Genomic DNA, 16,945 nt, shown 5'->3' with positions numbered 1-16,945 from the left:
TTATATATACAGTCAAGTCTTGTTAATCCGACACTCGTAGTCCGACAATCGGCTTTATCCGACACTAATGATTGGAACCAATTAAATCAGTGCTATTTACTTCTTTTTTTCTCACTAATTTAGACCTGCGAGCCTGACCACCCGATCCTGTTAGTAGCCTCTAATGACAAACATGGGTTGCTAAAGACCTATTCTAACCCAGATCTTCACTGGTCAGAATATTTCAGAATCATATCGTCAGTGGCAAGGTGGCGGTATATCAGTTTACTATCTGCATCCATGAGGGACTATTTCTCTCAACATGCTCATGACACCATCTGAATTACACATGGCCCTACTTCCCTATTTAACTGTAAACAATTCACCAAGGTTCTCAATCAAGCATATACATGTATCTTCAAAAAAGCCATCTTGTTTGTATTTGCCAGAGACTAAAGGGCTACCGCACCTGTCTGGCTCTGCACCAAACATCCTACACATTGATCCATACAGACACAACACAAGCATAATGAGTGAGTGAGTGAGATGAACGCAGCTTTTAACAGTATTCCAGTTACATCACAGCGTGTTAGCTTGATGTGGGAGGAAAGCCTGAGGTGATGCAGGTCTCAGACGTTTACCACTTGGGTGAAACCCACGAGCACGGGTATGGTGCTGACAAACCTAGAAACATAATCGGATTCAAACCCACAATCATAGGTTTCTGGCTCGCCCAAGGGACGCAACTCTGCACAGCAAACCCCGTGCCTTAGACGACTGGGCCACCCGTGCCCCCCACAAGCATAGTGACCAAGTATGGGTATTCAGACAAATACATAAATATCAGTTCACTTGAATAATAGAAACTCTACAATCTGCACTCTCTATCCCCTCTTTGGTTAAAAGCTGAAAGTTTGGTCTCAATTGTGTTTATCATGTAAACTAAAATAGTCATCTTTAGTAAAGGGTGGTCCTGAGCAAATGTTGAGTAGCATGTGTTGACCAAAGTAATAAAGAAAGGTAAAATACTTCAAAATGATTTATGGTGAATATTTCATATAAGGTAAGTATCTTCGCACTCAACAAGCAGCTGTAGAGTGACGGTGTCCCAGCTGACTACAACATGGTCCCTACAACGATGTCAGCATCACCTGGACTCTCCTTCAGAGTAAGGCACATGTGGTTGTAGCACAGCAAGCGTTGGAAGTCTTCATGATGGGGAAAGACAAAGTAGTTTGGCAATCTTATTTTCAATCTGAAAAAAAAAAAAAAATATTATGTTGAATGTCAGAAATTCTTCACCAGATAATATATAAAGCTTTTACCATGGTTACTGTTTTCGACATATTTCAAGTTAATCCGACAAGATTTAATTTGACGGGCATAACTAAACCTGAACCCACTGAGTTACTACATATTATCAATGTTCAGATTCCCGGAACTTGCAGTTTCTTTGAAGCAGATTCTTTAATATTATTCACCATGTTCACATTATTATTGATGTATTTTGTGTAATTATTACCAGGATTTGAAATAAAATATAAGTGAGTGAGTGAGTATGGTTTTATGCCACTTTTAGCAATATTCCAGCATTATCAGGACGGGGGACACCAGAAATGGGCTTCACACAATGTACCCATGTGGGGAATCGAACCGAGGTCTTCGCAGTGATGAGCGAACGCTTTAACCACTGGGCTATCCGACCGCCCCAAAATAAAATATAAAACAAAAAGAAGTAAGTGGACAGTGACATTTACTGGGCCTACAATGTTGTAGTTTTTACCTCACATCCCAGCAGACATATCTTGAAAAACAGATACTATTAAGACTTTTGAAAGCAAGGAGCGCTGAAATGCAAGACTACCATTATCAAGGTGTCATTTTCTTACACTGAGAGCAAATGAATAACAACTGAGGTAGTTTGTCAAGAGTCGTCTCCCTTCTCCTGGAGTTCCTTCAGCCTCATTGCCAGAGTGTCACCGAAAGTGTTCCGATACTCGGGGCTGACAGTGTCAAGCAGCTGATAGATCGTCTCGTAGTAACGTGAAGGCTCATCTTCCATGACAGTGTCAAACGATTTCCCCACAATCTGAAATTGAAACAATATTGATGCCACCATGGTTACAACACATTCAGTCCACATGGGGAGATCCAGAGGGGAGATCCAGAGGGGAGATCCAGGGGGGAGGTCCAGAGGGGAGATCCAGGGGGAGATCCAGGGGGGAGGTCCAGAGGGGAGATCCAGAGGGGGGAGATCCAGAGGGGAGATCCAGAGGGGGGAGGTCAAGAGGGGAGGTCCAGAGGGGAGATCCAGGGGGGAGATCCAGGGGGGAGGTCCAGAGGGGAGATCCAGAGGGGAGGTCCAGGGGGAGGTCCAGAGGGGAGGTCCAGGGGGGAGGTCCAGGGGGGAGGTCCAGGGGGGAGATCCAGGGGGGAGATCCAGAGAGGAGATCCAGAGGGGGGAGGTCCAGGGGGAGATCCAGAGGGGAGATCCAGAGGGGAGGTCCAGGGGGGAGATCCAGAGGGGAGATCCAGAGAGGAGGTCCAGGGGGGAGATCCAGGGGGGAGATCCAGAGGGGGGAGGTCAAGAGGGGAGGTCCAGGGGGGAGATCCAGAGGGGAGGTCCAGGGGGGAGGTCCAGGGGGGAGGTCCAGAGGGGAGATCCAGGGGGGGAGGTCCAGAGAGGAGGTCCAGGGGGGAGGTCCAGGGGGGAGGTCCAGAGGGGAGGTCCAGAGAGGTCCCAATTCCCCCCTCACCATCGCATAACAAACACACACTTTTGAAAAACAAATGTAGTATGTTGTAAGCAGTAAAATCACCTGAAAGAGGATTTTGATATTTTGGACTCCTCCCTTTTAAAAATGCTGGAACCGCCCTTGTACATTGTGTAAGACTTTGGTATCTCAAAAAGTAATTAATAAGTAGACAGTACATTTACCACAGCAGTGTAGTCCTTTTACAACAAAATCTTCCTATTTCAGATAAAACAACTTGACAAAGATGATAAACTGACAGTGTTCCTAGGGCTTGGTTTATTATGTATCATAAAGACAAGCAAACACATTTTTCTTTTTCCTTTCTCAACTTATTTTGCTGTTGACAGGAACATTTGAAGCAGGTCAACACTGGAAGCAAAGAAACTCTTTGACGTTTCATTCCCCCTTTTTACAACCAAACACAGACATAGAAAAAGACATTTTTTTAAATAAATCCAAGGCAAAATTAAATTCAAGAACAAAATGTTTCTTCCATTCTAACATTGACACTATGTGTTTGAGAAGAAATCTGCAAACCATATGACAAACAATATTGGACAAACTCTAACATAATAAACTCATTATAGTATTTGATAACCCAATCTCTCTGTGCAACTCAGTTAAGTCAAGTACATGTGTTTTTTTAAAGGGTTGTTGTCAAAATGGCCACAAACACATTGGTCAAAATGGCTACAAACCCCCTATCTAACATGTCTAATGGCCACATTAAAAAGTTAAAATGGTTTGACTAAAAATAAAAATGGAAACATTTAAAATAAAAGAAATATTTTGTATGTTTTATATCTTTATTCTTTTCAAAACAGATATTTAACAGTATCAGTTTCTGGCATCAGTCTCCCACAGCAGTAGATCATGTTGATACAAAGCAGTAGCTCACTGAGAGTCTGGCAGCACAAACAGATCTTTGTGTTAGAGGTCAGTTTACTGGTAGTCAGTTTCACTAACAAGCAAACTTTATTGTAATCCTTTGGAATAATGAAATGAATAGAGCAAATATAAAGTAGAAACTGGTAACAAATATTCATACTTTTTCATGTGGCCATTTTGGCTTTTGGTTTCTTGCCATTTTGACTTATTAACGTGTCCATTTTGACCGGGGTATTTCTGACTTTTTGGTGTGTCCATTGGAGCACCTTTAGAATACAGTACCACAACATCTTGTGAGGACGATCTCTGCAGTAGGTCACATGTCTCAAAGACAAGCAATCCATTTTGTTTATTTGTTGTTTAACGCAGCACTCAGCAATATTCCATCTATATGACAGCAGTCTGTAAATAATCAAGTCTGGACAAAACAATCCAGGGATTGACATCATGTCAATGACATGTATCAACCAAGTCAGTGAGCCTGACCACCGAATCCTGTTAGTCGCCTGTTATGACAAGCATAGTTGCCTTTTACAGCAAGCATGGGTTGCTGAAGACCTATTCTACCCCGGATCTTCACGGGTTGTGACAATCCATCGGAAGTGAACTCATGACGTTTGGATCGACTGAGCTACATCCACACTTGTCATGCCTGAGACGCTACGGAACTGAAGGGAACGGGTGGAATAGGTGATGGACACATACACAGGTTACAAGCAGGCATGGCATCTTTCGACTTTTGTCTACAGACATTTACAAGTGATCCCCATGCCATTTGGTATACTTGAGCCATTCCATAATCTACAAGATACCAAGTGGTGAAGCCCGAGTCGATATATAGCGCTAAGGGCTCCTGGCGTCAGACATTGAATTCACAGCTATGCATGAATGACTGGGTTTTAATAATTTGTTGGGTGATTTTATCTCAGAAAAGTCTGTGTTTTTTTTGTGGTGGGGGAAACACTGTAAGGATAACATGGATCCTAGTAAGGAACTAGGAAGGTACAGCATGGCTAGTGACGCCACGAGGGTGAGTCGGCTTTTGAATCATTACCAGTTTAGGGAGTGAAAGTGGCTTGGTCGGAAATTCCATGACAGTTTCCTGTAGCGAAAACACTTGACATGAAACTAGTTCATCCTGCTAACTCGACATTTTTGTGAAATGGATAAATTTAAACATGTTAAAAATCTGAAAATGAATACCCTGACAGTGACAAGAGCATTTATTTGCACGCTTCCAGTCTTTGGCTCTCCTGCTTGAAAATGCATTGGATGGGGGTACAGCCCCTCCACAGCCCGTAGAGCCTTGCATCCATCCTTGTCATTCTTGTCAATACAAATCTAATTGATTTATTGCAAAAGAGGTCCTATATGGTCATGATGGTAGAAAGGTGGCGTTCGGACCAGCAATATTTAGATGTGTGCAACATCAATAAATAAATACCTGATCAATAGCATTCCAGTTCATAATAATGAAACGTACCTGGTGTACATATCTGTCGTACCCATGACGACAACAGCGTTAGTAGGATGTATTTTATAGTCAGAGGAATATAGATTCAATCAATAATGAATAAATGCAATTTTGTCATATTTACACTTCTTTTACTTTGTCCATATTCACAGAATAGAAGTGAGCATATATTATTACTCTCTAATGGACATGACAATCTTGCTTTATGTCTAAATCAACTAAATACAGGGTGCAGTGATTCTGTTTACTTCGAACCCTCATTTAGAGTTATCTCCCTTGTGGTGTTTATCACACTTATTCACTCAAATTAGGACAGGTTGCTGAATAACAAATATATTACATCCCTGCACTGTTTGCAACATCATCCTGTGGTTGATGACAATAATAAGTTGCAGTGCGTACATTTTAGTCTTCTTTGGGTCGTGTAAAGCGTAAATACAAAGCCAAATTAATTCTAAAAACAGTGCCAAAACTTTTATACACACCCGGAAACCGCTGATTGAAAGTTCTACACAATACAGTACATCTTCCTTTGTCCTGAGATTCAGGTAGACCAGTTCTGCAGTAACTGGGAGAGACTTGGACATTTCAACAGACTTGACAGCAAATGCTACTTCTCTCACGGCCTCCTGGGCCTCGATCTTCAAAATATGATCTTCGTTACTCACTGGAGAATCCGCCATCGTGCCTTTCACAGCAATCGGAGGGTATCGGTGTTTTCCGGCATCATTCGATTTTTGTGATAATACTTCGCGACGCAAACGAAGGTTGCGATTGCACGAACAAGCTCCTTACAGCGATAGCGCGTTCGCGGAGCTCTCTATACTGTCCCTGCGGCCAGAAACCCATGTACACATCCCACCCCATCGCCATAGGGCTGGGACGGGTAACTCGGGTACTCGAGTCGGGCGGGTACTGAGTAGGACCCGGATTTTCCCAATCGGACAGTTTGTACCGATCTCTTGATATCTACAGCGGGTACCCGGGTAGGGTCGGGTAATAGGGTGGTGGGTACCCGGGGGGTAAAATTGGACTCGTCCCAGCCCTACAATACCACCACAAATACACAGACACAGACACATAGTAACACCACCACCACCACCAACAACAACAACAACAACAACAACAACAACACAACAAGACAGAGTGTTGTTCTTGCATTTGTGACGAGGTATACAGATTCAAGGTATTACTCAAGGATTTAAAGGATTTAGTTAGTTATTACAATTTGGTAGATCCTCTTCGACTGGAATTAATTAGAATTCTTAAATCTAGTTTTAAAATTAAACAAAAGGTTTAGCAGGGATTATAAGAAAAGCGAAATAGAAATAAGCCCCCGCAATCTGTATACACGTCCTTCTGTGAATTCCTTTAATGACTGACGCAACTTGTGTTATCGTGTACAGTGAAGTGTGTATTGCTACATACGGTCAAGTCTATTGTCGTGTACAGTGAAGTGTGTATTGCTACATACGGTCAAGTCTATTGTCGTGTACAGTGAAGTGTGTATTGCTACATACGGTCAAGTCTATTGTCGTGTACAGTGAAGTTTGTATTGCTACATACGATCACGTCAGTTGTGTAAAGTGAAGTTTGTTTGTTTGTTGTTTAACGTCGCACTCAGCAATAATCCAGCTATATGACGGCGGTCTGTAAATAACCGACTCTCGACCAGACAATCAAGTGATTGACATCATGAGCATCGATCCACGCAATTTTGAGTGAAGTTTGTATAGCTACATACGATCACGTCTGTTGTCTACCGGACAACCGTATGTCCGCTTAGGTCACGTGCTTGTAGATGAGTCAGCAATCACAATGGAATGTATGAAACACACTGTCTGACGTTGTCACCTTCCAGAGTGTTGTATGGTTGCCACGCCACTGATGACGTATGACGTTGATAGACGTTCACGAGTTCGGGGATCAGATGTATGGAATCCAACGTGCGGTCAAAATTTGGAGCACAAAAACATGTTAATAATAAAAGGACATTATATTTGCTAAAGGTTGTATTTTAATTGCTCTATTGCGTCGTTTATTTCTTGACACATTTATGTCGGGTTTTTAACTTCCATGTCAAGACATGACTAATTCATCCAACCGTTTCATCCAGAGTACTGTAAGTTTATCGTTGCAGATCTCATACAGCTGACCGAATTATTACACTGTAATAAGGCTTACGGATATAGTGACACCCAGGCTTAGCTAAACACAGCCATAGGTTCAAAACAGTGAACTATGGCCCGGCGTATGAATACTTATTAGAGAGCGCTGAGTAAGTTTCTGTTTGAAACGTCCGCCGTCACCATGAAGTCCCCACATTCCCCACACGGGTACGATGTGTGCAGAGCCTTTCTGGCGTTCCCCGCTTTGATATTGCTAGAATATTGCTAAAAGCGGCGTAAAACTATACTCACTCGTTTATTTCGTACATTATAATATCGATTATTTGTTTTCTGCTATCGATAATGATAATCTAACAGCTAGTCTAGAGTATTTATGCCTATAAGCAAGTTCAGCAGATGTGTGATATAATACTGTACTATTATGTACTATTTATTGAATACAACACCCCACACGACAGGTGGAAGTTTGTGTGTAACCCCGTCATTGCTCTTCTGTGTACAAGTGTATTCTGCAGAGAGAGAGAGAGAGAGAGAGAGAGGGGGGGGGTACTTATGTAACTGGAGGAACAAACATGCTGATTCAGCAGCTTGGTGCCGGTGGGCGTGCACCGGGAGTGGGCCTTCACAGTGGGCGTGTACTGTGGGCGTGTACTGTGGGCGTGTACTGTGGGCGTGTACTGTGGGCGTGCACAGTGGGCGTGTACTGTGGGCGTGTACTGTGGGTGTATGCAGTGTGTGGAAACACCTGGGTATCATGCTCAACTGAGGCCACGAAATAGGAAAGCTGAATTACTGTCCGTGTCGGTATTGTCAGAACCAGTGAAAGCTGAATAAATATAATATAACGGCTGCAATTTTTATGGTGATATGAATGAATAAAAATAAACAAAGGTTACTACAATCTGAGTGCAAAAGGGGCGATGGGATGGCTTGGTTACATTATAGCTTTCAGGGTCTCTCCCTAAACACAGACTTTGCAGCACTCGATATTGGCACACACACAAACACACACACACACACACACACACACACACACTGTACTACCCCTCTATTATGTACTTCATTGTAAGTGCTGTGCATTAATTGTATTGATTTGTAAACCTAGTTAATTGTGTAATACAATTTTGGATGGTATACCATTTGTTGGTTGGATGTTGTTTTCACGCTTAATTTGTTTACGTACAGTTTTCTGGGTTAACAAATTGTTTCAATTTGAGAATCGACACGTGACAATTGTCTCCATCTCTAGCATGAAGGGTACCACATTGTCTTTGCATATCATCATCAGAAACGTAAACGAAACATGTGGTACTGAAACATCTTTTCAAAGGAAAATCAATAATATTACGTTTGAGATTGAATGGTTACCTTTTTCATTTGTACACAGTTATAATGTTTAATGTGTTTGAAGCTCTCATAAAATTTCTACATGTTTTTACCTTGCCTGTATTTGTTCTGCTGGAAACACCCACCGATGCAGGTGTGTGTCAAAATATATCGTATCTATACTGAACCGCAAAAGAAAAGTCACCATGGATAGATATATGAGAAACATTATTCGTCTAAACACTGTAAACATACTTTGAGACATATTAAAAAGATGAAACTTGGCAAAACTGATCAACGCGGTTGAAATTAAAGTGTCAAATGTGCTTAAGGTGAAACACAACACTAGTCTCTGAGAAAATGCCATCACAAGTCAGTATCTCGTGTGTCCGCCATGTGCATTGATGCCTGCCGTGCAACGTCGATACATGGAATGGATGAGGCGGTTGATGAAGGCCATAGGCACTTGAGCCCACACTCTGAGGAACGCCTGACGCACTTCTGATGCCATTCTGCTGGAGGAAGTCTCTTGTTGCTCTCGCAGTGTGGGCACGGCGTTATCACGCTGAAACACGTGGTTGCGGCGACGTGCCAAATGAGGTATGGCGTGTGGTCTCAAGACTTGATCAATGTACCGAGCCGCTGTGACACCATTTGCCTCACCCTGGACCGATATTCTGGAAGACCACAGGGCCGACCCTCTGTGCAAGACCAATTTCACCCCACACCATGATGCTCGGGCCACCCCACGAGTCTCTCTCAACAACACAAGCATCCGAATAACGTTTCCCACGGCGTCGCCAGACTCCCTCTCTGCCATCTGCTGTCGAGATACAGTAACGGCTCTCGTGTGAGAAGAGGACTTTTCTGCTGGTGGCGCTGTGTTGCCCACTGAAGACGGTCCCGGCGATGACGTGGTGTCAGAATGGGTCCTCGGTGTGGCCTGTGACAGTGGAGGTGTCTGCTCGTCAATCGTCGACGCACGGTGTCCGCACTAATGTGTCGCCAGTGTGTCCCCATGGTCTGTCGAGCAGTTTCCGCAGCAGTAACAAAGCGCCCAATCGGACGATCCTGACGTCGGATGGTGACCCTTGGTCTTCCACTACGTGGTCGGTCATCTGTAGTGGTGGTGGTCTGGTGCCGTTGCTGGAGCCTGTATATGGTCCTTACGTGGACTTGAAACACATTGGCTACTTGCCGGGCGGTTTGTCCAGCGTGCAAGGGCTTGGTGTCGCTGATTTCTTGTTAGTCTTGGCATGTGGTAGCAATTCAATAACGAATGAATGTTATCCGATCTGGGTGGATTTTTATAGGGCAAGAAAAGGGGGAACGCATGTGCATTTCAATTTGCACGGAACTCACGTGCATCGGGTTACCATGGCCGTTGCCATGATGCGTTTGAGCGTTCGGTTTTTATTGTCTTCTGCTTTTTTTTTTTTTTATCAAATTACCTTTTTTCCGGAAAAGGTAATGTCAAAAGTTAGAAACTTTGACAAAAATTACCCCGATATTTAAATGGCAACTTTTCATGCAATGTTACTTGGTGTGACGTTTCTTTTTGCGGTTCAGTATATATATATATATATATATATATATATATATATATATATATATATATATATATATTGTAAATAGAAAGTATACTGACAGCATAGGCGGATCCATAGGGCGGTCCAGGGGGCCGCCCCCCCCCCCCCCCCCCCCTTTGAAAACCAACTGTAGGATGTTGTAGGCAGTACACTTATGTGAGAGAGAATTTTGATATTTTGGACCCTTTCAAAAATGCTGCATCCGTCCTTGGACATTGTCCTGGTGGAAAAAACACAGATTTAGAGGGTTTCCAACGATGTATAGCCTTGATATTCCCACGCAGATGCCTGATTTGCATAATATTGGCCATTAACGGTGTGACTTTTCGAGAGGTATCAAACGGTCTGATCTTGGAATCTGAAGCCATCACCTTGATCGAATAAACTTTGCCTTCTTTGGAGGAGACGTTAGATGTTTCCACTGTCTTGACTGATGGTTGTTCTCCGGCTGATGGTGGAGAACCCAAAACTCATGGTTACAAATCTCTCAACAAAATCAGCTGGGTCAAAACGAAGTAAATTCCCACGACAGATGGTGAACCTGGAGCGTTTCTGATCAGGATTCAGAAGCCTTGGAGCTCAGCGTGCTGAAACCTTTGTCCTGCCGAGTTCATTACTTCAGAATGTTCTCAACGTTGCAAGGGAGATGCCGACTGTGTTGGCTATGTGACGCGTGGTGCGTCATCGGTCATCCATAATCATGTCATGTATTTATACAAGTGTTTTCTTAGTGGTGGGACCCGTGAAGTTCCGGGGTAGAATAGGTCTTCAGCAACCCATGCTTGCCTTAAAAGCCGACTATGCTTGTCGTAAGAGGCGACTAACGGGATCGGGCGGTCAGGCCCACTGACTTGGTTGATGCATGTCATCGATCTCAATTGCGTGGATCGATGCTCATGATATCAATCACTGGATTCCAGACTCGATTATTTACAGACCGCTGTCATATAGCTGGAATATTGCTGAGTGCGGCGTTAAACAAACAAACCACAAGAGAGTGTATGCCACAACAATTCTACGTTGTAAGTGTTGGGTGGGGTGAAGCGAAATAGTGTTTGACGTCGCGTTTAGAGTATTAATTCACTAAAATAGCAACGTGCATGTACGTGTGTGGCTGCTTGTACTAGTCCGGACTAATGTCGGTGTTATTGTGTTATGAGTGGATGTTGGCGGTGGAAACTTGTGGATATATTTGTGGGGGGTGTCGGCGGCTGATTGAACTGCAGATGAAAGGGTGTCGCGTGCTGCCGTGGTCAGATATGGACAGCCGCCGACGGCAGTGAAAGGACTTTATCCGAATGGCTTTGCCTTGAGTTATTACGTGCGTTCGATTAGTAAAATTTGAGTGACCGAATCAAACGAGGTTACCTCTTTTCTGGCAGTCAAGATTGTCTATATTCTGCTCAAAGGCCCCTTTACACAGGGCTGCGACCTTTCTGCCACCTTTGAGCGATCAAAAACTGGCCAGGAAGCTCAATGGTCGCCAAAACCCAGAAAATCATGTTTCTATGTAACTGCTCCAGCAGTTGTTCAGCAGTAACTGCTCGAGTTGTTCAGCGTCTGCAACCACAATGAAACACTGATGGTAAAAGCCCTCTATTCATAGGCAGGCTGAGGAGGCACTACAGGTAGCTCAAAGGAGACAGAAAAGAGGCAGAAGTATTGCCATGGTGTCTCAGGGGTTGCCGTAGTCGCCGAATGGAGGCACGGCGGTCGCCACAGTCATCGTTCAATGCTCGATGTTGGTCGCCCAAAGGAGGCACAAGGGAGGCAGAAGCATCGCCATTATAGACGGGAAAATATTTCAGCAGAACGCTTCTATTACCTGGCGACCACTGTGCCTTCTTTCTGCAACAACGACAATGCGTGTGCCTCCCTCCTGCCTCCTTTGAGTCATCCTAGCGCAACGAACCTCCTCGGCGACCTTTGTGCGACTGTTTTGAACATGTTCAAAACTTCACGGCGACCATGACGTCCATGGCGATGTCTGAACCTCCTGTGTACCACCTTGGAACGACCTAGGCAACCATTCGACCTCCTTTGAGCCTCCATCGACGACCTGGCAAATTTTATGGTCGCACACGGGGGGCACAAAGGTCGCCATCCTGTGTAAAGGCCCCATAAGTTAAGCAGCGTTATTCAAGGTGACCTTAGGGCAGTACCCAAACATAATTCCATAAAACGCAACCATGGTTAATCGAATGGCTGCCCAGGAGATGGAGAAACACAACGGCCATTGCTATAACACACAACTATGAGAAGTTAACGAGTGTTTAATCGTTTTACAAGCTGCCATTGTACCTTTGTTATTTAATGCATGTAAAACGACACCAACAACAAAATACAAATTCAAAAGAACGCTTTTAACATCAAACGAGATGCAAAATAATCATCAACGTTGCATTATTGATTCAAAATGATTTATATCAGTTAAAGTTAACTTTTCCTGACGCATATCAGAATACCCGCATACTGTCAATACCTGGTTAATATATTCATTAAAAGGCTTACAATCATGACTGAAGCAATAAATGAAATTAATTCGCTTTAACGATGATCCAGGGGGTACGGACTCCCCAAACCCACCCATTTGAAAACCAAATGTACATTGTAGTATGGGCACGCAGTAAAAACGCTGGATGCGCCCTTGCCAAGCTCCCTCCCCGACTGCCCCGACACGTCCTCGTTATTGCACCATAGTGCCGATATTGCATCTGAGTGACGTTATTACACCATAGTGCCGATATTGCATCTGAGTGACGTTATTACACCATAGTGCCGATATTGCATCTGAGTGACGTTATTCAACATAGTGCCGATATTGCTTCTGAGTGACGTTATTCAACATAGTGCCGATATTGCATCAGAGTGAAGTTATTCAACATAGTGCCGATATTGCATCTGAGTGACGTTATTCAACATAGTGCCGATATTGCATCTGAGTGACGTTATTCAACATAGTGCCGATATTGCATCTGAGTGACGTTATTACACCATAGTGCCGATATTGCATCAGAGTGAAGTTATTCAACATAGTGCCGATATTGCATCTGAGTGACGTTATTACACCATAGTGCCGATATTGCATCAGAGTGACGTTATTCAACATAGTGCCGATATTGCATCAGTGACGTTATTCAACATAGTGCCGATATTGCATCAGAGTGACGTTATTCAACATAGTGCCGATATTGCATCAGAGTGACGTTATTACACCATAGTGCCGATATTGCATCAGAGTGACGTTCTTCAACATAGTGCCGATATTGCATCAGAGTGACGTTATTACACCATAGTGCCGAGATTGCATCAGAGTGACGTTAATTCACCATTCAGCCGAACTTACAGATTAAAGACTATCGATAACACTTGGCGAGGTAAATATGCGAAAACAAGAACCGACCTGTCACGTGACTTTATGTCTTGGAGGTACGACTGTCGTAAGTCTATGTTAATTATGGGAGGTACGACTGTCGTAAGTCAATGTTAAGCATGGGAGATACGACTGTCGTAAGTCTATGTTAAATTATGGGAGATACGACTGTCGTAAGTCTATGTTAAGTATTGGAGGTACGACTGTCGTAAGTCTATGCTAAAGTATGGGAGATACGACTGTCGTAAGTCTATGTTAAGTATTGGAGGTAAGGCTGTCGTAAGTCTATGTTAAATTATGGGAGATACGACTGTCGTAAATCTATGTTAAGCGTGGGAGCTTAGGCTGTCGTAAGTCTATGTTAAAGTATGAGAGATACGACTGTCGTAAGTCTATGTTAAGCATGGTAGGTGAGGCTGTCAAACAAAACAAAACACTTTCATCATAATGATTTGTTTGTATTATTAAATGGTTGAATGCTACATACAAATATGGAAGAAAATGAAATGTTTCAGTTTATATCTCTCCTTACTTTATTACAAATCTCCTGGACATAACATGCAAAAAGTATGTAAATATGACAGAAGGGGAAATACAGGCTAGCACCCTCAGTCATCCATTTGTACTACACGCTCCATCATATATTGTTTTTGAGAAATTGTCCCTCATTTGTGAAATGACACTGGCTTCAGTCTCATAACGTGAACGGCTTCTCTTCTTTGATATTCATCAAAAAACTTATTCATGCCTTGAGTGACAGCATAAACAGCATCAGTGCTAGACTTGCACAAGTCTCTAAGGCGATAATTCTAAGTTTAAATCATAATTAAATTTTCTAGATTATGTAAATAACAAGAACAAGTCCTTATACTGTCCACACATCTAGCCTATTAGGAGGATAGAACTACTACACATCCATGGGCTATTCTCTCAGTACAGCCTTGGAGCAAGGCTACATAAGTATCTTCAGGGAGTCACTGATTACACGTGGCAACCAGCTGCAATTGATGTTAATCCAGTATAACATAAAATATTACCATAACAAAAAGTTTATGAACGAAGGGTGCATTTTAAAAAATAAATCGCTCTTTGGACATGAAGCATGTAGGTTCTGTAAACAATGTTGGGCTTGAAGGTTTGTTAGATTCTTTAGAGCAAATATTGTATGTGTTTAAGCGCCGACTGAAACAAAATAACCCGTCTCAAAAACAATCTAAGTATACCAGCATTAAAATTTGATTCCGATAATCACCATAATATATTTCATAAACAGGGCTGGGTTTGGGAATGGTGATATTGCTGTTATAACACTATTGCGTTTTTAATGCTGGCTAGTATACGTTCTGAAAGAAACCCGGCCATGGTATGTTCCGTAGTATGTTGTATGTAGGTTAGTCTTAAGATGACCTGATATCTTCTGTAAACAGCAAGACGACTCACTAAAGCGATTTGTGTGGGATCATATTATCCGGGGCTGAGTGCGCCCAAACAGCGGCGGTTATGACTGTTTGATTACACAAGGCGGAGCTGTTTATATCCTTGAAGGCGGAGCTGTATCCTTGAACCTGTACCGTCAGTCCGCCGAGACAACGCTATCCGCTGTGGTGCTGCCTAAGCTAGAGACGTTACTACACGAGTGTTTGTCGTACTGATTTGGCGAGACAGGCAGCAGAAATAACGCCAGTCCCAAAAACTTTAGCCAACGTATAACAAAGTATACATGTAAACATGTCATATCATTGTTTAATCCCTTTAGCAAATTCTTAATTACTTGATGACGTTGCATGTGTTGCCATGGTGGCCCGTTAGATCCGGAATAGAATAGGTCTTCAGCAACCCATGCTTGCCGTAAAAGGCGACTAACGGGATCGGGTGGTCAGGCTTGCTGACTTGGTTGATGCACGGTCATCGATCCCACTTGCGTGGATCGATGCTCATGATATCAATCACTGGATTGTCGGGTCCAGACTCGATTATTTACAGACCGCCGTCATATAGCTGGAATATTGCTGAGTGCGGCGTTAAACAACAAACCAACCAACCAACCAAGCGTTCATCCAGTCGATGATGTAACGATCCAGATTGTTTATGTTGCTAAATAACATAATCAAGGTTGTTGTTTTTAGAGTGGCAAAGGGAATCTTACACATTTATACAATAGATCCTTTAATATGTTATAATTTGTTTTACTTACTTCTAATTTGGTTAACTCGCCTTTTATACAAAATATATATTTATGTATGTTTCTAGTCTGTTCCAATATCATGTTGTCGTTGCTATATTAATATACTTGCCTGAACAAACCAACTTCACGTTAACATGGTGCATCTTTCTGAACTTGTTCCTCTTCATCCAATCCCTACTCCATCCTATTCCGTTCCATCAATGGGTAACTTGCCTTTGTTTTAACTAGGTGTAGTGATTTCGGCATGTAGTTTTTGGGGAGCCATTCATATGTTTTTCAGTAAAACAGGGGTTAGGATGTATTTTAGAAACATACACACACACAAAACCACATCTCTCACACACCCACGAACGCACACACACGCATGCGCACCCGCACACACACGCGCGCGCGCGCACACACACACACGCATGCGCACCCGCACACACACACGCGCATATTCCGAAATACTACACAACAGACATATGTATATCACGAGCCAGACTAAGAAATCCCAGAGGTCGACAAAGTGAGCAACGATTAACGATGACACATTCAGCCCGGGACAGATGTTAGTTTTATATTTACTGGAGGTGATACAGCCAGCAACTATTGTGATGATCCGCGCCCAGTCGGCTCCAAGTCGGCTCCAGGTCGGCTCCAGTAGGGTACAGCTTTTGGAATACGAAGGTTGCATTTTCAGTTTGGCACTTCGCGTTCAATTATCGGGAAATTTTATTGAATCTATATCACCAAATTGGTGGTGCCGCATTGTGTTGTTATGTTTACTAAAAGCAGAACCCATCACCCATAATATTCCCGAATATATAAATGTTAAGTATTCTTCTAACCTGACATTCTTGGACGCGACTTTAAACCCTGTTTCACCTCACCTCCAACCTGCCAGGCGACAATGGCGATCTATTTTCGCCCGGGAGTACCCACAGATCGTCGACTGCACGGTAAGCCGACCATCCTCAGACCAACAACAACAACAACGACAACAAGCAGTCACTCCTCTCCTTCAGAACACGCGGGAATGTTCACATGGCCAGAAGTGAGAGCCATACTTAGGGTGGCCTCCCTTGAGGGAATAAACTGTGAATAAACTGTGAGTCATTGCCTATAGTCTATCATGTTATAATTACTGGAGAAATCGCTTTCGTGATTCTTCCGACAATATATAGATATAGCAACATACGGCTTTACCCCAACAAATGCCATGTGCACGATGTTGTTTCAGACAAGCATGACTCAGAATAATCTG

General features: G+C 43.1%; 1 protein-coding gene across 1 annotated transcript; it reads right to left on the bottom strand.

Annotated features, from left to right (window-relative positions):
* Positions 1-1,005: 1,005 nt before the first annotated feature.
* LOC124124710 (GSK3B-interacting protein-like) lies at positions 1,006-5,867 on the bottom strand. The gene is made up of 3 exons (XM_046487942.2): positions 5,583-5,867; positions 1,869-2,068; positions 1,006-1,234 (listed from the first exon to the last, which is right to left on the bottom strand). Exons 1-2 carry the CDS (start codon positions 5,778-5,780, stop codon positions 1,904-1,906), a joined length of 363 nt encoding a protein of 120 aa, XP_046343898.2. The 5' UTR covers positions 5,781-5,867; the 3' UTR covers positions 1,006-1,234; positions 1,869-1,903.
* Positions 5,868-16,945: the final 11,078 nt, after the last annotated feature.

This window comes from Haliotis rufescens, unplaced genomic scaffold (assembly GCF_023055435.1).
Source record: "Haliotis rufescens isolate VD_foot unplaced genomic scaffold, xgHalRufe1.0.p SCAF_5, whole genome shotgun sequence".
NCBI lineage: Eukaryota > Metazoa > Mollusca > Gastropoda > Lepetellida > Haliotidae > Haliotis > Haliotis rufescens.
The sequence above is the reverse complement of the archived record's forward strand: the minus strand, read 5'-3'. Positions and strand labels throughout refer to the sequence as shown.

What these genes read in the sequence shown, in the direction of transcription:
- LOC124124710 (XM_046487942.2), bottom strand. Translation starts at nt 5,780, where the DNA reads ATGGCGGATTCTCCAGTGAGTAACGAAGATCATATTTTGAAGATCGAG. An exon ending in TTTCAATCAGCGGTTTCCGG is followed by an intron (nt 2,069 to 5,582) that starts GTGTGTATAAAA and finishes TTTCAATTTCAG; the next exon opens with ATTGTGGGGAAATCGTTTGA.